The 25,098-nt window shown below is 39.5% G+C and overlaps 1 protein-coding gene across 2 annotated transcripts in view; it reads left to right on the top strand.

The window, feature by feature from the left end:
• SLIT3 (slit guidance ligand 3) overlaps positions 1-25,098 on the top strand; it is a 549,687-nt gene that overhangs the window by 436,071 nt on the left and 88,518 nt on the right. For both annotated transcript variants that reach the window (XM_076349680.1, XM_076349679.1), the window contains exons 20-25: positions 2,772-2,935; positions 5,103-5,235; positions 14,707-14,775; positions 15,881-15,952; positions 16,130-16,201; positions 24,015-24,086. In XM_076349680.1, coding sequence (XP_076205795.1) covers positions 2,772-2,935; positions 5,103-5,235; positions 14,707-14,775; positions 15,881-15,952; positions 16,130-16,201; positions 24,015-24,086 — 582 coding nt within the window. The remainder of the gene's footprint in view (positions 1-2,771; positions 2,936-5,102; positions 5,236-14,706; positions 14,776-15,880; positions 15,953-16,129; positions 16,202-24,014; positions 24,087-25,098) is intronic.

Genomic DNA, 25,098 nt, shown 5'->3' with positions numbered 1-25,098 from the left:
CAAAAAATCACTGCTCTGCAGTTGGGCAAAGGACGAAATTTAGATGTTGCTAAAGTGGCAGGAGGACGTGTGTAATGTGTGACAAGATAGATTTGTCCTTTTTTTCCCCAGAGTTATTTGAATTTCAAAACAGTAGATTTGTTTATTTATTCATTTTATATGTAACAACTTATTTCTTTCTTAGTTCCTAAGAAAAGCATAATCCAAATTCTAATCCAAGGGTTTAATAAATTTTAGGTCATATGTTAACCTGCGTTTGCCAAGAAGAAAATGAGGGTTTGTGCATAGTTACTGCTGCTCAGCTAGTGAGTACTAACACATTAAGTCAAAGCGACCTCTCGTCTTTAGAACAGGAATAATTACTTTTTTAATGGGAGCATTTTGTAGATTGAACGTTCGAATGTTTCTGAAAGTTTTTGATATGTCCCAGTAAGATGCTCTCTAGATGTGCAAAATGTTCTTTACATTCAGAGCTGCTGTTTTTCCAGAAACCTGATTATATACACCTGCTGTTTGTTTCCAGTTGTGGATTATTTCATTCTAAGGATTTGTGTCATGGAAGTTGTTCTGTGAATATGATCTCACTCTCTTCCATCAGTGGAACAAATGGCCTTTGAAGCATTGGTTCACTTAGCATTGGAGGTTTAAATACTTGGTTTAAACACTCTGTTCATGCCAAAGTATGTCAGTATGGAAAATATACAAGGCATCCTGCATGTGGTCCCATTATGGATTAAAGAAAATGGAAAACAATTCAGAAGGAAAGTAACTAGAATTAGAGTAATGCCTTCAGTGCTTTTCTGCACATTCTGTCTGAAAGCTCCTGTGTAACCTGTTCATTTTCTCACCTTTATACAGCAAGTTAGCCTTGCCTTTGAATCCTAGTCAGCATGAAGTAGGTTATTTTTATTATTGAACATTATGCTGAGTTTTCCCCTCCCCCCAGTTCTCCTTCTACACAATGTACAATAGTCTGTGCTAGATCCACATGTAATTACACACCCAGAGCTCCAGGCTAGTGCAGTGATTGAACTATGCTTTTTTACAACGCAGAGAGCAGCTGTAAATCATATTGTGGGTATGTGATGTTGGCCTAGAACCTATATAATTTAGGAACTGGTTTGGGTTTGTTTTCTTGCTGTCACACCTCAACTGTGCCAAAGGTTTTTTTCTTCAGCACTATTGTTTTCTAAGGAGTTGCTTGGCTGAAAACCTAATGTGATTTTGACTGCATGTTTAGGTTTGTAAAAGTATGTTGCAACTGAAGACTTACAAGGTCTCCAGCTACTGCACCTGCATTTGAAGAGCCTGTTTCTTTAGGACCTTAAATTTTTTTGTCTTTAAGATATGCTGTGTTTTAGAGAAATTTCGTTATCATCTTTTTTCTGTACTACCAAAATAATAACTCTCGGACATATTCACATATGATGTGAGAATTCCATCAGCATTAGTTTAGATACTTCATTTTCCATACATGGGGCTCTGACAGCTCATTTTTCTTCAATGAGGCAACCTCAGACTGAGGCTATTGATTCTCCCTGTCTTTGTACATAAGATAGTCAGCCTTCTTGTTTTACAGGGATATCAGCCTCTTTCCTTCATCTGAAGTTCAGTCATAAAAAAGCTTACACACAAATTATGGATAGGCGTTTCAGTACAGGACTCCAGTAAAAAGTTTTTTTCCAAGATTCTCAGCACTAAGTCTAGTTAGCTTAGAAAGATGGTTGCTTAAAATAACTGTCACCTTACACTCCTTTCATTCAAAGGATCACAACGTATTAAGAAATAGAAATGAATAATATCTTTTCTATACTGACTATCTATGTTGCAGATGCTCCACTGAGAAATTGCTATACATCTATGTTTTCATGGCTTGACAATAGGATGGATAGGGCTTTCCTTTTTTAAACACTGCTAACCCAAGCTATGTTAAGAATCCATCCTTCTCATGGAGGCTGTCAAATTGTTGCTTTGGGTACTGCACACCACAGTGCCGCAGCTAGGCTGCAACTGTACTTGAAAGATATTTTGGGAGCTGTAGCAAGATTTGATGCAGACCTCACAAAGTTCACAAGGCAGCAGAGCAGACGCTTTTCACTACAGATATACTGACCTTAGAAAGCTTCATAAGAAGTAGCTTAAGCTGACAGTGCTGCTTAATATATGTATATATGTACATACAGAGTGCTATCCTTACTACTTCAGTAGGAAACCCAAATTCAGGTTGCCAGTGGCTCCCACCCGGCACTGGTTTGTATGGTCCGTAACACGGGCGAGTGGAAAGCATGAGCATGCTGGGGCAAGGAACAGTGTGCTAAGCCAGCTTGGCTGTACACATAGGTCTGTGCTAAGGGCTAGCAGTGCTAAACTTTTCCATGGCATTACCCGAAGTAATGACATTGAAGATCGTGCATACGTGGGTGCAGTGTGTGAGGTGAGTTTAGACTTGGCTGTGAGCTGTAGCTTGGGTTGAAATCCACTATAAATACAGCTCTGGTAGTAACGTAAGTATGTCTAAATAATAGTTGTAGCAGGAAGTACTTTGGTTTATAAACATATATATATATATGCACATGTGTATATATTTTAATTACAACCCTCGTCCTAGTATAAAACCTGCATAGAACATCCCTGATCTGTAATACAGAGGAGGATCTTGCAGAAACAGATGGCAGGAAGGAGCTTGGTCTTGGAACCCATCATCTTTCTGTAGTTATTTCAGTATTTCTGTATGTTCATGTTTGATGCAATTATGTCTTGTTCCATTTCAGTAATTTGCTGGCTAACTCCTTTAATTGTAACTGCCATTTGGCCTGGCTGGGAAAATGGTTGAGGAAGAAGAGAATTGTCAGTGGAAATCCACGCTGCTTGAAACCCTTTTTCTTAAAGGATATTCCAATCCAAGATGTAGACATTCAGGACTTCACCTGCGACGGTAAGAAAATCCAGTTCAATTTGGCATTTATGATAATGTTGGCACCTCTGTGAGGACCTCCCTTCCTATCAAGCAATACTGCACGGTGAACAGTTTAGTGATGAGGAAGACCGCCATCTAGAGCTGAAGATCATTGTTCCCTATCAGGAGTTTATTTTTATTCTTGATTTCCAGTTTCTGAATTTCTACTGTCTACACCTAAATATAAGAATGAATTTATTATAGACAAATGCTCTGCTTTGTATAATCCCAGTATAATCCTGGCCCTTCCTCCCACTTCCTTATTCATACACTTAGTGAACACTCTGAAGCCAGTGGGAATGGTGCTTGCTTGGAAAGTCTTAGTTTTGGATACTGTTCAGTTTCACCAATAAGAGGTGTGAATACAGGGAAATAAAAAAACTTAGATATTATTTCAAATGACTCAGTGATGCTTAATGCTTTGCCGGGTCCATATAGGTTTAAAAAAAAAAATCCTGACATTTCTTTCATTCTCCAGGTAGTTCTTTGTCTTCTGATCAAGCAGATTTTAGAGAAAATAATAAGGAGAAAACTTATTCACCAGTCACTTGACTGGTGAATGCACCGCCAACTTGACTTGTAGGCTGTGTTTGCCTGTTAAGACCAGATATGCTGGAGCTGCAGTTAGTCATATCTCTAAAGAGACCATAAGAGTGATAGAAGTTTCCTACTTAGAGTAGAAATTAATTCCTGTCCTAGTCCAGCAATGTGGCAACAGGCCCAGGTGCTTGGGCTCAGAGCTCAAGGGACACAAGTTTAGTCATTAAAGAATAATTTGCTTTTAGTTTGGGAAAAAAAAAAAAATCCTGGTTCACAAAATGACATTCCACACTTGGGAGCTTTCTCTATCATAGAGTCACTCAGACAGCCGTGGTGAATGGAAGGTAGATGGTGGCAGGGTGTAAAACACAGAACATAGGGGAAAATTGAATATGCTGAAGAAACATGCTCTTTCTGCAGGTTTATGAAAGACTGAATTTTGTTTCCAGTCATTAAGCTCATTAAACTCAGCTGGGGAGAAAAAGAAAAAAAAATCTTCCCTGTTCTGTAGGCTGGTCGTGCTTTTCCATCCTTCTGAATACAAATGATTCCCTACCCATACATTTATGGGTAATTCTGTTATCTTGTGTCAGGACTTCCAGTCTTATTCTTTAATCTCAATGCTCATGGGTACATCCAGCAGAGAGAAGAAAGAAACAGATCTGTCTCGATTAGTCCTTGCATCAGTTTAAAAAAAAGAAGGCACATGATGGTAGCTGGCTGTGTGCTCTTGGATTGCAGTACTGTGTCTCCGTGCTGGTCAACTCAGGCTGCCTGTACTCACAAACAGTTGTACGGTTCCTCTCACTGTCATCTGGAGAATGTGCCACTGTTTCCTTTCATACACATCACGATACTGTAGTATGCATTTGCCTTATGTTTTGCAAAGCCTGCTGCTTTTGGGGAAAATCCATGCTTTAATGTTCTTAACTTCAAAGAGTTGGTTTCTTCTGCAGAAACCCTATTGTTCTTCAATTGCTGTTTATGGACATTTGAGTCCATTTTTGGAGAAACTCGCTATTTTTATGCGTGCACAGATGGATCACCAGCAGTTGGAAGTATGCTGTTCAGTTTGTTGTTTGCCTGGTTATCCTTGTCAAAAACAATGAGGTTTTACAATTCAGATGATAAATGAAGTGCCAGGCTGACTTTAAAAAGTAAAAAATTAATATCTAAAAGCTGAATTTTAAAAAGATCTTCCAAAAGCGGAGTAGACAGTGAATATCATCTGTCTAGATGAATTTAAGGGCAATGTTCTGGTCAAGTTCTCCATTTCAGCTAGTACATTGGGGGTGGGGGAAGGATTTGGGATTCACATAACTGATTTTACTGTAATTTGCAAAATTACAGAGACGTAGATACTCCTTAGAAAAAAATATTTATTTAAAAATATTGCTATTCAGTTTTTGAACTGATGTTCATGTTGCCTGAGGAACCTGTATGAAGGCAGGTTGATCCAAAGCATTGGATCTACTTTAAAATATTGTGATGGTTACCATGGATTCAGGGATTTCCCTCCTTGGTCCTTGTAAGCAGTTATCTTCAAAGTGCATCACTCTGGGCTGTAAAGCTGACTTCCTAATACTCCGTTTCTCTCCCTCTGCAGGTAACGATGAAAGCAGCTGCTTGCTTTCACCTCCTTGTCCTTCCCAGTGTACCTGTGTGGACTCGGTGGTACGTTGCAGCAACAAAGGGCTGCGGATATTGCCCAAAGGAATTCCCAAAGACGTGACTGAGCTGTAAGTTACCTTTTACGTAGTTCCTTTCATGAGAAGTTCATGAAATTACATCATAGTGAGGCTTTATAGGTCCTTGGGGGTTTTACCTTTGACTTTAGTGGCTGGTGTTTTGTGCTTTGCTGCTTTCCATATGTTTTGACTGTTATTTTTATACCTATTTGTCCCTTGACTGAATACATTGCTCTGTAATGGGGACAGAGTTTATCTGTCCTTGTACCCATTAATCCTGTGTGTAGGGAACAAATGCATATATTAGTATCAAGTAATCCTGTAGTGCTTCTGAGCAGCCTAAGCTCACAACAGGCAGTTTGAAAGGATGATGAAAATATGTTCCTGACTTACGCAGCTGTGAGCTAATTATCCTCTGAGGAGATTAAAAAAAAGAAAAAGAAAGCAAGCCGGTGGTGGAAACAAACAATGAATTCTTTTCTCCAAACCTCATGAAATGGCTAAAATAACAGATAATTAGATTAAATTGTAAAGTAAATTCATCCTCGTTGAGAACCATCTTTCTAGTCGTCTTTTCATCTACCCCTCGCTACAACTTTATACTGGATTTTGGTTCTTTCCATGGAAATAAAATACACTGCTGGAACTGCTTGGCTTAGCCAGTTGGCAATAGAAATACTGAGCTTTTCCCCTTTAGGTCCTTATTCAAACCTATCCCAGGTGAGTCGTTACTGAAACTTGTTACAATCTCATCAACAATCAACAATTCTATGTGAAAGTAATTGGTTGAGTTAATTGGTATGTTCAGTGAATTTTGTAATGAATTAAAATAGGATTCTGCTATTTTTTAGTATCTAGTATTATTTTTACTATTTAGTAACAAGGCAGCTGATGAATGAGATACACATCTTTTTTTTCCCTTCACAGTGGGAGAATGGGTTTGCACTGTTTTTACCAGTGTTGTAATCAAATACAAGACTTTGTTGCTGAATGAGGAGTGTACTGAAAGTGTATGTGGTAACTCAAATTAACATGGAAATTTTGCATTAATTAATACATCCTCGGATGTATTAATCCTTGTTAACCAGGGCATGGTTAATAGTGGTTTGAATTAAAAGCCAAGTCCTGGCCTGTATTCCCTTATATATTGCCACCAGCGATAAGAAGTCTGCAAGGTGGTTTCTGCTCTGTTCTTGTTCAGGTTTCATTGTATTCAAATATGACTTGCCAGCAATAAGATGTCGCAGATGTTACTTTGATTTCCACTGCCACACTGAGGAATTTTTATGTTTAGATTTTGCATATTGAGTTTTACTGATACTGTCTGATACGCTGACGACATAACTTTCACAAAAAGAGTGAAATTAATCTCACATTCTCGAAAACTGCTATGTTTCTTAAGCTATTTCTTGGCAAATGAGGCAATAGCCTGGAACTGAGCAGTTTGAGTTCATAGGAGTTTACGTGACTGTCTTCTTCAGTAGGAGCCTCTTGGCTGTGCAAGCCTCTAGTTCAGCTTTCTGCTTTCAATCCAGAAATGTGTCAGCAGAACATGGACTGGCTGGCTCTGAATATTTCATGTTCTACAAATATAACCTTGAATCTGTCCCAGCTGTCTCAAAATTCAATCCTGATCTCACTCTCCTTTCAACCAACATAAACTGAGCTCCTTATTTGTATCCATACCAAAAGATGAGCTGCAGGTACTGAAGCTGAAAATTTCATGTGTTTGTGGAAACCGTGACAAGAATGAAATCAATAAATAAATTTTAAAAAAAATCAATCTTACTTGCCTTCCTTCTGCTTCCAGATTGAGATAAAGATGTTGCCCATAATCTAGAAGGGACTATATCATCTAGGTCCCAAGTTGCTAGTGTGAACTTAACTATTTTTACTGTTCTGTGTTTGAGAATTGTCATTGCTGCTATGGTAGACAGCATCTCCTGTGGAGCCCCACCTCTTGCCTCATTTTCAGGACAGCTAAAACTTGGCAGAGAGAACCCAATAGCTTTCTGGGCACAGGGTGAGAGAGATTTATCTTGTTCAATCTATTTACACTCCTCACACCAAAATACCCCCTTTTCTCTAGGGCAGTCCTAGACCCCTTGAACTGTGTCCTAAGGCTGGAGTATCTTCTTAAAGCTGTTTTGTTTCTGCGGTAGCAGTGGATATCTGTTTAGCACTTGAAACCGGAAAGCGCATGTTACCTGCTGCAGCAGATGTCACAGCTTTTACATGGCTAGAGAGAGCAACAGCAGTCTCCAAGGCAGGGATGCCTTCACTTTTCTCACTGGTACAGTGGTCACAGGTGCTCAGATAGATTAAAAACCCTTCCCCCGTGTTGCCATAACAACCTCATACGCTGTTACGCGCTGCCTTTCTCCCCTTCCACGCTCTCATGTCAGAGACCTCTGGGCAGTGTGCTGAGGTCTCCATGCTCCCAGGCACTCGCACAAAACCATGGTCACTAAGGCAGAAGCCATGCCGAGGAGAGGACAAGGGTGTAAAGAGCCTCTTGTCCTGGTAGCCTACAGCTTCCTCCCTGCGGGAGGCCTGAACGGTGTTATGATGCAGGGTAGCATTTTAGAGGAATTTTTATGAATGCACCAGTCTGACATTTATAAACTTCCATTACTGATGTATTCATTTACGAGGCACATTAGCTGCAGTGCTTTTTATTAAACTGCAGTGTGTCTTTATACAATACGGTTTAAGAAAAAAACCTGCCATGTATCTAGATAAACCAGTCTGTTACGGCTGAATATAGCCTTCTCAGAAGTACTTTTAAATTCTTCTAGAGGTCTTAAAATAGCCTTAAAACAGGAATTCTTTCATTGTAACAGGTATTAAATAGCAATGTGCAAAAATGAACATACCTCTTGCACAGACACATAGGGAAAATGTTACCCTTTGCTGGGTCAAATTTCACTGTACCTAAGCTCAGCAAAAAAGATCACCAGCAATGTTTTATTACGTGGTGGACTGGAGACATAGGCTCGCTCCTTCCAACTTTCTTCCTGCGTTTCTGTTTTGGATGTGTATATAGACAAAACATGTGAAAACCATTATCTCCTTCATATTTAGAGCTTGGAATGACAGGAGACATCCCTGTGTTTGGTTTGTACCACCCTTGGGAGGAGGGATTACCTTGGCAGTGAAGGCTTCCATCTAGAATAGAGTTGAAAAGATCACTAAGTCTCCTGGCTTTTTAGAGGGATGATGATGCAAGAAATTTCTATTTCCCAGCAATTCTTTCACAAAACCCCGTCATCATGGGGGGTGATGATCAAGCCTTCTTTCAGATTCCTGGGAATAGGGAAATATGTTGTGTCTTGCAAATTCCTTTGCTCTATATTTACGTACTGCCTACATTTTTTCCCACTGTTTGCTTGCTCTGAAGAGAAGCCTTGGTTTTTTTGAACATACTCAGTTTTCTAGTCCAGATGTTCAGAAGTAAAATGTTCATGCAATGAGCTAGTTTGGAACTTAGCCTCACTGCTGCTTAGTGTTTTAGGCTTTCCTTTTCTTCTTTTTTTTTTTTTCCCCAAATCTGTTTGAACTAAGTTTCCCATGCTCTTTTTCCTTTTACATATTACCTCAGTGTGTGAACACTATTTTTTTCTTTTTTTCACAAAAGTATAGTCTATTTCTAATAAAGTCTTATCTGACAGCATCCAGCTGCTTTTATGGACCTACAGCAAATAATATTTTTCACTGGGGAAAAACATTGGAGGCAATTATGTGGACAGCGTGTGCATAAGCTGTAACATGATGAGCATGGTGTATTTAAGAATAAATATGTACTAATCAAGTCATCTCTAGACTCCAAATGTCGTCATGACACTGAGTTATATGATAGCACTGATGGGCTTGTTAGGAAGACCTGCATCCATACATCATTGTTAGTGATTATTTTTCTTTCCATTTATATTCATACATATTAATATTTGCATTACTTTTGCCATTTCTCTTTCTCTCCTCATAAACCTTATCTCTCCTGTTTGCGTTTTTTTGCTCTGCATGTTAGGTTCATTTATCCTGCAAGCTTATTCAGTACTTAGCACAACAGTTTTCGCAAGTGGCTGACCTGCTTACTAGCAGAGGAATCCCATTGAACTGTCTTTTAGCTCTTCATTCCCCACCTCTAGTTTGCTGCCTGTTGCTGCCTTGGCCTTAGCATGGCACCTTTATTCAGACGAATCTCCAGTTGCCAAGATGATTCTGACAATTGCTTCCCATGCATTTGCTGCCACATCTACCTGGAAGTATTTACCACCAGTCACAACCCTCCTTTCCATCTTCCAAGGCACTTATGATTTCTCTTGACTTGTGACTAAAAATAGTGACTCACACCTGGGCCATTGAAATTGTTGCAATAAATATGCTCTAAGCAGTTAGTTATGATACATGTAGAATAGTGTAACAATTTAGTGCCATTTTTCAGTACGCCTATATTGCTGTTGATCAAAGGGATAACTCTGAAGTGAACTATCTGATGAAAGTCATCTGCTTGAGAATGCAAATGCTTTTGCTTGTCTGGCAATCTGCACTATTTTATACACTGACCCTTAACACAGACTTCAGTGCATTTTCCTTTGATAATAAAGGAGAGAAAGAATTTAGATCAAAGCTTAGGCTTCCATGGTCCTGTGTAGTAAAACGTTTTACAGCCTGCTTAATTCACTGCGGAGGAAAATTCTCCCATTCAGAGAATGGATAGTTCTGTAGAAGGAAATTTTAGTTACAGCTGAAATAGAGGACTTAAATCTGCATTTCAAATCTGATAGTTTAGAAAAAGTAAATAGTATCAATACTATCAAATAATGTGTTCAGTGGCTGCTGAAGTTTGAGTACATATCGGAAAGGTGACTTTAGCACTAATAGAGGTAAGCTTAACTTTAGGGTCTTCACTTTTCTCTCAAACACAGTCATGTTTCTGTGTGTCAAACCTGTAGGTTGTCGTCTGACATACAAATGCAGCAAAATCCAGAGTCCAAATTTGCCAAAACTTAAGAAAGTTCAAGATTTGTACCTAGATCCATACTTGAATTTTGTTTCTTCTCAATAAACTCTAATTGAAGCTCTTAAAATTCATGCTTTGCTGATCTGTTTCATCTTTCACAGTCTAATTCTCTTCTAGACCACCATTTTTAGGAAATGAAACTTGCCTCAAAATTTTAGGATATTGGATATCTGCATTAAAAAGTTTAGACTATAACTTAATTTTAGAGCTGCATGAAATTGTCGAGTATCATCTTTTTTTGTAATGTAACATTCTATATGAAATATTTAAAGAAATTAAAGGAAAGGCTTTGTGCCTTTTCAGTTACTGCCTGAGAACTGATTTCTCTCTCCAGTTTCTTCTCTTAGCACAGATTGCCGCTGTGAGCTTGACTTTATGACTGAATAGACATTTCAGTACAAAAAAGGTTCCAAGTGATTCAAATCGTTACATGGTGCTTTGGCACCTTGTGCTGGTTATATCACCTCCAATCCAAGTAGTTTCAGCATAAAAATAGACAAGTTGGAAAAAGAACAGCTGTCATCTTTTATGCATAGTTTTAAATTTTTTATATGTGATGTTAGTGTGTGTGGAAGGTGCTGGATGAGCCCCGGGGCTGCTGCAGGCACTGAGCTCCAAGAGCTGGCGCGGTTGGTGCAGGCAGAGAGCGAGGCATGGCCATGCCCCACAGTGCCAGCCATCCTGGCCAAACAGTTACCTGTCTCCAGCACTTGGTCACACTTTAGAAGAAGCCTTTCCTGGTAGGTGGTTGGTGCCATTTTATGAGACATGAACACGTTTTTGGGGTTTTTTCAATTTTGGCTCTAATTGCTTGTTGGTTACCAGTCATTATTGAGATTTCAGGATTCCCAGCAGCATTCATGGGGTAAAAAACAATTTCCAATCTGATTTATTAAACTACAGAGTCTAGAGACTTTAGGAAGCAAATGAGGTTGGTTTGGATGCTAGTCAGTATGTCTGTATTAAGGCAGCTGACACCCACTCTTGACTCTGTATATTAATAACTTGACTCTGAGCATTAAAATTAGAGGTACAATTTTTTCATTCATGCCAGAATTTCTTTGCATACCAGATGCCATGTACATCATCTTACTTTGGCTAAGGATTGAAAAGAATTAAAAATACAGTCTTCCCTCCACATCAGTCTGTTATTGTTCGGTTTGTTTTGTTTGGGCAGGGGTTCTGTAGCTTCATCCATGTTTGTTTTATATATACGTATACATAAATACGCAGTTTTGTAACTGGGGTCTGCCCCTTCACCCTCAGGAATAATTCTGTTATTCACTATGCCCAGGTTCCAGCCCTCTTGCAACCCCCATACATCAACTTCAGCCCAGCAAGGTGCAGAGCTGCTGCCCTCGCATCCCCTCCCTGCTCTGATGGAGGACTGGCCCACAGTGGGCAACAGTTCGCCTGCAGCAATTGGTTTCTTCAAATGTTGCATCTCAGATCCTCCTGATTCTCGGCATGCTCTTATGCCCTAAAAGCTCTGGTTATTTCAAATTCATTGCACTTGAATGTGCTTTCAAAATGAATGCCTTTGCTTAGAAAATATTGCCATTCTTTGTATAATGTGGTGAAAGGTTTAACAGTGGCAAATTGTTCTTATGCATGCATGAAAAGTATATAATCAGTAATTTTTCAGTGTAAAATTGTGTTTTTCAGAAATTACACCACTGGTATAAGTATTGCAGCTTTCTGCTAGCACGTTTATATAACCGTCCAATTGCTTGCAGTACAAATCCAAAGCCATTCAAAGCAGATCTTCTGTAGGAGTTTAACTCCAGAGGTCTGCATGTCTATATTAGTCTGAATAATGAAGCACTGGATTAAAACATGCACCCTCGACTTTTGATTGCACTAGAAAGCAAAACGGGGGAGAAACCTTGGCTAGCCATCATCAGTTTGTTCAAATTGCAGGCTGCTTCATATTGGGATCAACAAGAGAAGATCCTGAAAATATATTTCTGAAGATTTCAACACATTGCAAGAGTTGAGTCTCCTTTCCTAAAGGAAAATCATATATAGCTTCCAAATACATAATACATGACCTGCTTTTGATTTCCTTTGGAAATCCTTTGGATTTTACATTTGGAATAAAGACTGGAACCTTAACCTACCCTCATGCACGGGTTTAAGATTTGCGACTTTCTTGGATGAAAGAGAAGGCACAGACTCCCAGCAGCTTGCTGCGTCCATAGCAGACCATGACTGGGGAAATGAGACATGATTTGCCCTGTTTAAATAGTAACATATGTGCTTGAATTCTGAGGATCTTCTGCGTAACAATTTATGGTGTGAATTCACCAAGGAACTCCATTTTCAAAATAATTTATACCAAATTTAGTCAAAATGAAGCAAGTGACTTTACACTTGCTGAATATGAATATCCATGGGAGGTGTAAATGTGGCATAACTAACCCATACTCTGGTTTGTGATAATCTGCGTCAGCAGAGCAGCTGTCACTACTTTGCAACGGCTAACTGTTTACTGTACAACACTGTCACTCGATGCTTGTGATCTTTGTGAAAGGAGAGATTCATTTGTTCAGTATGGTTTTTTTCATTACGGAAGGATTTTGCTTTTGGTTAAAAATTCAAAAGCCTGTAGTCCCCCTTGTCCAGCCTAATCCTAGCAGGAGCTGGGTCAGCTCCACCTCATGCTCTAAGGTAACTCTGCCTTGATGGAATCCTGTGCACAGGCAGAATGGATAACCATGAGGCTGGGGTAGTTTAGTTGGAGTAGTTTAGTTGAAAAGAGAGCTGAAGCAGCAGGTGAGAGGGCATTATGCTGAAATAGAAGGGGGGGGGGATAAAATGTGACAGTTATAAAATGTATTATGTAAGAAATTCTGTTAGTGTTTATAGATTTTATTTTTAAATGATGTAAAAATAAAGTTTGTGGGAAAATTTTCTTGGATTTAGTTTACACAAATACCTCTGTGTTGTTACAGTTAATGTAGAGAGGGAACATATAGTACAGTAATACTCTATTATTATTGTTGTTTGCTATAGTAAATGCAGAATAAGGAGGTCTGTTGCCACAGAAAAGGAAATTGTATATGTGGCATAAAAATTCTTAACATGATTATCGGATAATATTTTCAGCAGTAGAGGCAGCACATTAGGTGTTCTGGTGTCTGTGGGCTGCATTTCCTGGCTACGCTTGATTATCTTTCAAAACATACCACATCAATTGCATTGCCCCATGTCTACCTTAGGAAAAATCCCCCAAAGTATCTGTAAGGAAGGGAAATATCATTTAATCTTTTATCCTCACCTGTGGAGGGAGAAATGCCTTCCTCCTGCACAGTGCTTTCTGAGAAGGTTGGATTTGTTTCCCAGGTAGATACGGCTTCTGGCAGATGTCTGGAGGATCACCATGACAGTGTCATGGCACCACAGTGGTCAATTTCCATTGGAGCCTTACTACCTCAGTATCTTCCAGGGATGCAGTTTCACCCAAAAGCCAAGGTTAAGGAAAGAAATCCAGCTCTGTCTCTATTGTTTTGTAATAAACAGGAAAAGCCCCACATCCCTTTGCTACCGCAGGTCAGCTGTGGAGTCTTGAGTTCCCATGCTCTTCTGGGCAAACTTTTGGAAAGCATTATATTTGTTCAGGGTTTTTCTCTTGGTTACTGAATGATCATGTTTCTTCAGTGGAGAAAAACTGCAAAATACAGGCACTATGTTCCAGGAAATTGAGGACATAGGATTATCCCAAAAGGCTTTAGCCCTACTGTGCATGTGTCTGAATAGAGACACATTCAGTGGTGTCTCAAACAACTTCCACCCTGGAAACAGAAGCTATTTTATTAAATACACTTAGTGCTTGTAGGAGGAGCATGTATTCAGAGAGAACTTGGTCTTTGGTCTTCAATTTATACCAAGTGTTCCTCCTGTACCAGCATACATTGAAAAGGAAAGGTGAGGAGGGTGTATATGCCATAGTAGGAATTGCTGTAATGGATGTGGCACCAAACTGGTGGATGTTTATGTTGACACTGGAATAAGTGAGACTTTTTGCAACACAAAGACGTGGCAGTGCAGCTCCTTTTCCAGTTCTGGCTGTACAAGGAACTTACATGCACAAGACAAAAACTTTCCTAACAGGGTCAGTCAGCACTCAGTGTTCTTACAGAAACTTGTTAAAGGTAACTTTAAGTTCAGGGCACAAGCCGTACGATTTTTCTCCCCTTCTTCAGTTGCTGTCATAGAAGAACCAAATGGCTATTTCTGTTTGCTGTAGGCCAGAGATCCTTTATTTGCTTCCAAGTCTTAAAAAAAAAAAAAAAAAAAAGAAATCAATAAGTTACTGTCATGCTTTGCATGTTGCATAATTCACTTACAAAGGAAAAATTGTTATAGTTTCAAAGCAATGGAATCAAAGATAATTTCCGTAGTGACTGACTTTATATTTTCCTCATTCATGGTGCAGACTGAGTGACAGGAGTTCTTGTTAACATGTTTGTGTAATTGTCAAATCTGACTTTTTTCAGATACCTGGAAGGAAACCATCTGACTGCTGTGCCGAAGGGGCTCTCCACCTTCAGACACCTGACACTGATGTAAGAAACACGTGGTTTCAATGTCAAGAAAATTACATGACTCTTTCTGCACTATGTTGCAGGTGGAACATAAATAATTAGTATTTTGGGGGAAAAAACCACACAAAACCCAAAAACCTTCTGTAATTTGAATTTGGAAAGAATTTCACAGTGGCCACTGCTGCCAATAAGTGTTCATAAAGAGTGGAGAAAGAGTGAGGTGACTGAGAGCACCAGAGACCCTTCCTCTGCAGGAGCTTCCAGCCTCTGCGAGAGGACTAAGCTCTCATGCAGGCTGCTACAGTTTCACTTGGCAGATTTATGTGTGCAAAGCTGTAAAGGTCATTAACAGAGGAGACGGCATTAATTTGTTCTAGGTGAGGCAGTATTTATAATGCTAAGGCAATGAAAATTTGCATAGCTGTTTCTGCTATGAGCAGTCATACAGATAGAGACACAACTAGACTTTTTGCAGTAAATCGCTCCCTGAATATACACAGGAGTGAAATTTCTTGGCTGAACTATTTATCAGAAATTTTCAAATGCTCTTTGAATCAGCCGTAGATATTCAAGTCAAATGGGCAGAACAACCTCAGAGAAAAACAACATGGAGGGGGAAACTGGAATCCTCTGTTTTAAAACAGTGTTTTATTTGGAAACATCTCTACTTTTGTTTTTCAAGGGAGAGCAACAACGAAACAGAATGTTCTGTTTGAGCCTAAAAGACTTTTTTTTAAATGAAAAATGAAATTTTGTTCTAGTAGCTGTCAATGTGAAGAGCATATGGAAATGGTATGCCTGTAATAAATTGCAAAGCAAGTTGTTACAGTAAATATTCACCTGCGCTTGTATCATCTACTAATTTATCCTTCAAAAATTTTGCTTATATTCACTGATATTTTTTTTTAATGTTATATGCTGGAAATCTGAAGCTTTTTAGGGGAGTCTGATGTACTTTGCTTTTAAAGCTTATTCAAAGTTGGTTAGAAAATATTGTATCAATTGATAATATTTGACTTTTCAATTGCTTCAAGCATTTTGCTGTGCAGATATTATGTAATCTTTAAAAAAGACTTATTTCTCAATTCATACATATAAATGATATTTTCTGTCTGTGTTTCTTCAGTGATTTGAGCAACAACAGCATAAGCGTATTGGCCAATTACACCTTCAGCAACATGACTCAGTTATCAACACTGTAAGTAGTCCAAAGTTTCGATAACAGTTTTAATTGCTTTTCAGACACCATCTTAGGTGTTGAACAATTAGTATATATCTTGTTACTTAAGCATGTGGCTTTCCATGCTTCTTTGTGGTTGAATTAGTAGTGAAATAAAGAAAATACAATGTTGTAACTCTTCTCTCATTCTCCCAGCATCCTGAGTTACAATAGACTTCGGTGCATTCCAGTCCATGCGTTCAATGGCCTCAGGTCTCTTCGAGTGCTGTAAGTACCATTTCTTCGATGCAGCTGAGTTGCAGCTTATTAGAATGCTGTTGTGATAGCAGGGAGGTTTTTAATGAGCAGATGGCTTTCACTTGATTCGGTAGTCATAAATATTTTCACACAATTAGCTTCAATGTACTTGTACTTAGGTGCAATATGTCCAGTAATGACTAGAGCAGGTGAATGCTAAACTTTGAAAAGAAGCAATTATATATTTGCAGGATGAATGACTTTTCTGTGATAGTTCAGGGACAAGAACTATCATGCAAATAGGCCTCCAAGAGACTGCATAGAGTCTGTTTGTCTCTTCTCCTTGAACAAGGTTTGGGTGCCCCACAGGAAAAGACTTTTCTCTTTGTCTGTAAAAACTTGATCATATTTTAGAGTGTAAGTTTCCACTGGATGCTTCAGCAAGACTGTCTTTACTGAAAACTTGTCCATTTTTAGAATATTTTCTATTAATTTAGATTTCTGCAGGCATGTTTTTACATAAAAGAATGCAATCTGAAGGGAAGTAAGTTAGAAGTCCCCACACTAAAACAATGAGTAAGTCTCATTGTGGCTGGGCACCAGTAATGCTGAGATGGCTGGCTCAAATGTCTTTAAGTTGTGAATGAAATTTCACCTCATGTTGACTGGTGGCACACTCAGAGATGTCCACGTGTGGTTTCTGACTTTGGAGATCCTTTTCTGCACTCTTTCTTTCCAGTGTAGCTACTTTCAGCAGCTTTCTGGATCAAACAATTTGCTTACAATCTCTTCTGAAAGTCGTCTTTATATCATCTTGGAGTGTGGGCTGTGGGCCTGTTCCTTGCAGCAAGCAGCCCCCCACACACACTTTTCTTAGACATCTGCTAGACTGACTCCTTCTTCAGTCTCGTATACTGTCTCTCCCCATCTGCCCCGTCAGAAACAAGCCCCGGGTTGGGTTTGCTCAGTTGTTTGTGTGGACACATGACCCCATGTGCAGCTGTCAGGACAAGGTGGAGAAGCCACCTTCCTCCCCACTGCCCAGCAACACAAGTGGGTCATCATTACTTGCACAATAAACTGAAAGCAAATAAATTAAATGGCTCATCAGTGATGAGATTATTCAGTGTGCTGAAGGAGAAAGAGCTTTAAACACTAACAGGTCAGGACAGAGGAGTTGAAGAATATGTCCTGAGTGCTTTGAAACTTCAAATTAGTTTTTTTGTTTTTTTTTTTTTAAAGTTAGATGTCATTCTAACTTTAACATTCTAGATAATATTCTAACACGCAGAAGTTTCTGTGAATTTAAAGAGCCATGGTTGCTGTGCACTGACTCCATAAGTGTGGAATTAAGGTGTCGACATGGGCAGTACTGCAACCGTGGAAGAAATAAGGCAATGCTGTTTGGCCGAGCTCTTTCACTGTGGTTTGAGTGGTAAAATAGATATCTAGGTTTCAACCTCCTAACTTACAAGACAGCTTTAGACTCCCAGTTTTCATTATTAAAAGCAAGAAAGATACGTGATTTGGAGTTGTTGTTTTAAGTTTGGCTTGGGACACTGATTTCTAGCGCACTAGAATGGTCACATTTGAGCTGTTACACGAGTCCTGAAATTCAGCCACAGATGAATATATTGTTTCACGGCCAAATAAATTATTCCATATGGAGCTGTCTTCTGGCCTGCTCCTGATATGCAAGCTAGCTTGATTAAAGCTAGTTTGGGACTCTCTACCCTGAATTACAGTGTAGATATACCATGCCTCACTCTTTCCAATAGCTGCAATTTGTCTTTTCACTTCTGTTCTTGCAGGCCACATATGGACAGAAACAAAGGGCAATATTTTAATAGCAACTGTTATCTTTTGGCTTTTTTAAATGATCTGCTAATCAAATTGAAAAAATATCTTCCTCCTTCAAGGGAGAAGCCCTCCCTGTCTTGCACAGAGCCGCACGAGTGTAATGAAGCCTAAATGGGAATCTCAGCCTCTGCTCTATGCATTTGGAATCCTCCAGATTGATTTGATTTATTATGGCCCACAAAACTCTGGTATCAGCTACAACTTTTGCCACATGTCATCTATGTTGTTATTAAAAATCAATTCTCCAGAGAGAAAATGGTTTCCGAGTGACAGTGTGCAATCTGTTATTGTCAGTTATTTATTATCCATATTCTCAGGGGAATTTAAAAGAGAAAACATCAGCAAAACAATTTCCACATATTTTCTTTTTTAATAAAAAGAATGTAGAGATCTTATTACCTTTGGCTGTGCATGCCTTTGAAGGTAGCAGACCCTTCTCATACAGGCTTCTGTGTCTTCCAAATTCCTTATGTTTTCTTTACTTTTAGCCTCTCTATAGCAAATAAAGTAAATACGTATTTGAAAATCAGAATAATCACAGATGTCTGATGAAGTTGATCTTCGACAGATATCTGGTTCTGTCCTTTCTCTCTTACACTTTTCAGCACAAGCCCAACTGAGAAAACTGCAGAGTCAACATGTTTGTGTTTAAGCCTGAATATATATCACCGTTTACACAATCCCTTTAATCTTCAGTCTTCATATGGCTTACCCATAATGGCAGCCAAAGTGTGCTGGGGAACAATTTCAACATCGAGTCTTAAGATTTTTTTTTAATAAGCAAAAGTTGATATCAGTAGGTTTTTGCACCAAAACTATTGCAGTAAAAAATTGTGGGTTTGTTTTTTGGTTTTGTTTTGGTTTTTTTGTCCAAAGCTAGTCTTTTTAGAATATAAATGTAAACAGATTTAAAAAGCTGAGATTGAGACAAAGTAATTAGAAATATTAGAACTCTCTGGTTGACCTGAACTGATTATTTTAAAGATTATTTTTATTGTGTGACAATGTTGTAACTTCTGACATTTTGTCCTGATTTAATTAAGAGGCAAAGTCCAGAAATAAAAATATTCTCAGCTCACTAAATGATTTTCCACATTATATTTATGAAAAAAATGATAAAATGAGCTACAGAATATTCTTCTAACATGAGATATTCTAGTTTTACTGAAAACTGGTGGATATTTACTGCAGTTCAAAGCTCACGCAAACATAGTAGTATGTGTGATGATAAAGCTACCACAAATACTCTTCAGGCACAGCCTTGGAACCAATTTTTGCAATATACATTCATTGTTGGATGCTGCACTGAGTTGACCTAACAGAAATATTATTTGGCTTTGTTTTTTGGGGGTTTTTTTGATCATGGCAGAATGACTCCTTGTACTTACCCAGTAAATCTGTAAAAGGCCTGTTGTTATGAGCATTAAGCAGTGACACTGTGGCTTCCCACTTCCTCTGACATCTGAGTTGTGTTGGTTCCTGCAGGGTTTGGCATCCTTCGGGGTTCATTGTAGGTGTTTGCCCTTGATGGGATGTGGCTTTGTAAGCTCAGCCAAGCCTTTAGCCACGTTTCTGTCTTTACAGGGTAGACCATTGTTTACTGAAAAAGCATCCTCTTTGTGTCTATAGTAACCTAATGTTATGAGACAGTGGGCTAGGAGGAAGGACTTGGGAACAGTTAGTAAAAAAAAAAATGACCAAAAAACCTCCAACCCAAAAGGATACCTTTAGTTCATTTCCTTACCTGAAGACAAAGTAAAAAGTTAGTGAGGTCACATGGAGAAGAAAGATTTTATTTCAAGAATTCAAGTGTGTTGTTACTCTGTGCTCTGAGAGGAGATCCCCATCACCTTAAATTCATACCCTGCTGTTTACCAATTTTTAGACAGAGGATACCTAGAAGTTGTGCTTTTGAGGGAGAACACACAAATCAATGTGTGTGCTTTAACTGTCCAAATGTTTAAGATTTTATTTGACCGTTTGCTTATAAGGATTTATGGTATAAAAATGTGTTCCTGTTGTTGATTCAAGAGGAAAAAGATTTTATTGCACTGTTGAATTCTCTTGCCGCTATTTATTATTGTGGGGTTTAAGTTTTTAGCATTTATCATTTCATTTTAGCTGCATGGGTGATGATGTTGCTGACACGATTTTTTTATTAAAATGCAGGCATTTGCACCCATGAAACATAACTCAATGTTTGAGATATGTAGTCAAGCCATTCATTCCAAATGGTTTTATATTTTTGATGGTTTTACCTTCTTAAAGATAAATGGCTTTGTCATTCTTCAGCTTCTCTTGGAAGAAGTTTCCAAGACATCTAGGAAAGAAAATGCACCCCTTCACAGAATAAACACAACTGATATGACGTGAAAATAAATATAAGTTCTGCTGTCTGTTCAGAGACAATCGTCTTGCACATCTTTAAATAGTTGTGGCAGGTTGCCCCTGGCCGGATGCCAGGTGCCCACCAAAGCCTCTCTGTCACTCCCCTCCTCAGCTGGACAGGGGAGAGAAAATACAATGAAAGGCTCGTGGGTTGAGATAAGGACAGGGAGAGATCACTCACCGATTACCGTCACGGGCAAAACAGACTCGACTTGGGGAAACTAGTTTAATTTATTACCAATCAAATCAGAGTAGGATAATGAGAAAGAAAACCAAATCTTAAAAACACCTTCCCCCCACCCCTCCCTTCTTCCCAGGCTTAACTTCACTCCCGATTTTCTCTACATTCCCCCCGCGAGCGGTACAGGGGGACGGGGAATGGGGGTTGTGGTCAGTTCATCACACGCTGTCTCTGCCGCTCCTTCCTCCTCAGGGGGAGGACTCCTCACACTCTTCCCCTGCTCCAGTGTGGGGTCCCTCCCATGGGAGACAGTCCTCCACAAACTTCTCCAACGTGAGTCCTTCCCATGGGCTGCAGTTCTTCACAAACTGCTCCAGCGTGGGTCCCTTCCATGGGGTGCAGTCCTTCCGGAACAGACTGCCCCAGTGTGGGTCCCCCATGGGGTCACAAGTCCTTCCAGCAAACCTGCTCCATCATGGGCTCCTCTCTCCACAGGTCCACAGGTCCTGCCAGCAGGAGCCTGCTCCAGCCCAGGCTTCCCACAGGGTCACAGCCTCCTTTGGGCATCCACCTGCTCTGGCGTGGGGTCCTCTACGGGCTGCAGGTGGATATCTGCTCCACCATGGACCTCCATGGGCTGCAGGGGGACAGCCTGCCTCACCATGGTCTTCACCACAGGCTGCAGATGAATCTCTGCTCCGGCGCCTGGAGCACCTCCTTCCCCTCCTTCTTCCCTGACCTTGGTGTCTGCAGAGTTATTTCTCTCACATATTCTCACTCCTCTCTCTGGCTGCTGTTGCTCTTGTGCAGCAACTTTTCCCCTTCTTAAATAAGTTATCCCAGAGGCGCTACCACCGTCGCTGATGGGCTCGGCCTTGGCCAGTGGCAGGTCCATCTTGGAGCCGGCTGGCATTGGCTCTGTCAGACATAGGGGAAGCTTCTAGCAGCTTCTCACAGAAGCCACCCCTGTAACCCCCCTGCTACCAAAACCTTGCTGTGCAAACCCAATACAGTAGTTTAAAAGATCAGAATATAAGCTCATTATGAGTGTCTGCTTATTTAAATATGCTCATTTCATTGAAGGAGGGAACATTTTGATGATAAGCTGTTGCCCAGGCCTGATCTTGCATCCTCATACCAACAAAAATACTCCTTATTTAATAGCTGTGGGGTATGTCTCAGTCAGTTGGTCATTCTGTATAGAATTAGTGAGTGTGCTTTATCTGGAGTTACTGTGTGGGAGCTCACATCCTTCCTGTTCCTGTTCAGATTAGTTGCTTGGAGATCCATCCTTATATATGCCAAGTATTATTATTAATAGCCAAAACTTAGGTATGCTTAAAAGAAAATTTCAGAATCAGGATGTTGGAAAGGGAAGTCTTTGGTGTACTGGCATCAAGAACTGGAGAGAGATGCCAGCAGGATAACGCTGCTGTAGTTTTTGTGGTTTCATGCTCTGTAGAAAAACTTTGCAGTACGATAGATAGAAACTGCAGCTGCAATGAGCAGCTGTGAAACGTGATCGTGGTAACATTGCTTATGCTCACATAGTTCACAGCCCCATGGCAGGGCCCAGGCTCACAGGAGACAGGACAAGGTGTATCTTCCCCTGGCAAGTTTGGCTTTCCTTGCTGTGTATGCTGGTGTAAGGCAGTATGTAAAGGCAGACTTCATTAGAGTTATAAGGCATCATGTAGATCCTGGTGAAGCTTATAGTGGTGTTAGGGTGGAGAAAGAGAAGAAAGGATGGAAAAAGAGATGCTTTTATTTTCATCTGGGGCTATTGTGTATTTCCATGGGCCCAGATGTTTAGTTTGTTTTAAATAAACTCAATGTGCACCGTTTCAAGCATCTGTACAGTCACAAAAATAAAAAATAAGATGCGATTGCTGTGTTCCGCAAATCACCAGGTAAATTAGAAAAGAAATGACTTGAGGGAAAGAGCTGCTACAAAACTGACACACAGCAGGTTTCTGTTTTCCACCCTCCTCTGCCACGTCTGGAGCACTGGCAGTAATTGCTGGACCTGGGAAAGAGGACATAAACAATACAGCAGTTTGCTATAACTGAACCAGCTCAGGGGAGAAGTGCAAAAGAAAATATAATTTTAAAATATTGATGTCCTTTTCCTTTGCAAGTTTTCTGCCAACTTTTGTTTAAGAAACAGCTAGTGAGATCCAGTGGAATGGACTGCTGTCAGCTCCTTACGAGTTCTTTCTGTCTGTTACTACGTGAAGTAGTAAGCTGGTATTCAGCGACATGCAAACTAGAAAAGTTAGAATAAACTAGAAATGTTTTTCTCTATGCTGTTTTTTGCCAGATAATTATCCAGTGAGGCAGAGGATGCAGCAGCTGAATAGCTGATTTTATTTATTTATAAAATAAAATTTTACATGATTGTGTATCTTCTCTGGTGCATTTTCTGGATAGTTTTTATGCAATTATCACCCCCAGCATCCTGTGCCCTCCCGCACACTCATTTGTTACTGCGTGTTTTCCTCTCTGATCATAGCCTTGGTGCTGCAAGAAGTGCTCTTCCTCTGCTTGTCTGTCACAACCTCTAGTGGTGGTGCCCTACTTTGTAGCCGGGCCTTCAGTTGCGATTGCAATGAAAACCACAAGTAATCACAAATAATGATTTTTACTCTTGTGTCTGCCACTTTGAATATAAGTATTGTGCTCTACAAGCTGCAAGAAAAATCTTTCCGTTTATGCTTGCCTATGTAACACACACATAAATGTATTTCTTAGAAAAGAGATAAAGTGGCTGCTTAAATTGTCCTGGAAATAGTGGAGAACCCTGTCACAAGAATCCTGAAAACCCTGCTAGAAAAATGTTGGTTTCTTTGCGCAGCGTCAATAATACCCTAAAACAACTAATTTCAAGTATTTTCCCTGGTAGCATAAATGTATTTGTCAAATGGATTTTTAAAATACCACACAAAGAGTTATTTCCTACTGTAAGAATGGGAAACTAGAATGTGAAAGTGCAGATATATTTGCCCTCATGGACCCTTGCTCTCTCCTAGGATCTCTCTGAAGTCAATATTTAATTTAACTTTCACGGTTCATATTTTCCCTCTTTTCTGTGTTTCCAGCTAATGGGATTCTGTAAAAGCATACAGGTCTGTACGTGAGGGTCTGCTTGTCATCAATGTACTTTTAATAGCATAAATAGTATGTCACCTTTTTAATTTAAAACATTAGTCACCAACAATTCCGATTATATCATTATTTTAAATGTCAACATCTAGAAGTAGAAGTAATAAAGCATGGAAGCTCGTGAGCTGTGAAGCTCATAGAAACTCTCAAAGAAACAAAACTAAATATCTTTCTTAAGCGCCAATTCCTTCACTTGTGGGGAGCAGATAAAATACTGTGGTTTGATACCTTCCTGCTTTTCCCCTCTTCTAGGACGCTCCATGGAAACGACATTTCCAGCGTTCCCGAAGGTTCTTTCAATGACCTGGTATCCCTGTCCCATCTGTAAGTACTTCTGTCTGGGTTCATCTGTTTGTTTAACGGTTTCAGATTTATAAAACAGTACATATTATTACAAATTTAAGATTGTCTACCTTTTCTGTTTTTCCTGCTCACTTTCCATATTCTGCTCTGTGGATATTCTTAGCGCATCTGTTCAAAGGAAACAAAAAAATACTAGAACCTGTTGTCATTAGTTACCGAAATATTTTCTTAAGGAAAACCAAATGAGAAATGTGACAGTTTCCTCTTCTGTGGACTTTGTGTTTAAGGCTTTCTTTCAGCATTGTCTGTGTGAAATGCAGAGTGTGTTATGGTCTGAGAGTGAGACAGGAAACCTCCCACAAAGAGCAAATATTAAGCAAATGTGAATTCTGTGCTTAATAAGTGTCATATGTTTTGCATACTGAAATGTTGTCAGTATATGAACTTGTTGATGAATCACTATTTCAGGCATATATATTTAATCATATGGAAGTTGGCCATTTCACAGCATTAATACTTCATTCCATAATTTGCAAAAATTATTAGAAGTTTCAGATATTTCAGGAAATTACTATTGTATTGGTGGAGGTTCAGGATATTTTAAATGCAGTTCAGTTGATGAAAGAACTGTAAAGACAAATAGCTGCAATTTTTACAAAATAAGCCTGAAGTGTAACAGCTGGTGCCAAAAGAGTGAATAGAAAGTGTTTTTTCACTGAGATAATGTGTGATACTGTACATTATTAGACAGTAGATGTAAAGGAAAAGAAATTTTGTGTAGCATGTTTCTTGATTACTGTCCTCAAGCAATCAGAGGGCTGGGTATGTCTTGGTCATTTTGTGAAGCGACTAGTTTCACAAGTTGAGACGGATATTTTCTGCTCTGATGCTGCCCTCATGCACATGAGTTGATGTTGATGTATACATGTCGAGACATACAAACAGATATATGTGCATCTGACGTAGGTTTTATATCTCTGTTTCTCTCTTTGCAACCTTAAGCATGCCCTCCAGAACACTTACCTGAACACAA

This window comes from Aptenodytes patagonicus, chromosome 12 (assembly GCF_965638725.1).
Source record: "Aptenodytes patagonicus chromosome 12, bAptPat1.pri.cur, whole genome shotgun sequence".
Lineage (NCBI taxonomy): Eukaryota > Metazoa > Chordata > Aves > Sphenisciformes > Spheniscidae > Aptenodytes > Aptenodytes patagonicus.
This window is presented reverse-complemented; position numbering and strand designations above follow the sequence as displayed.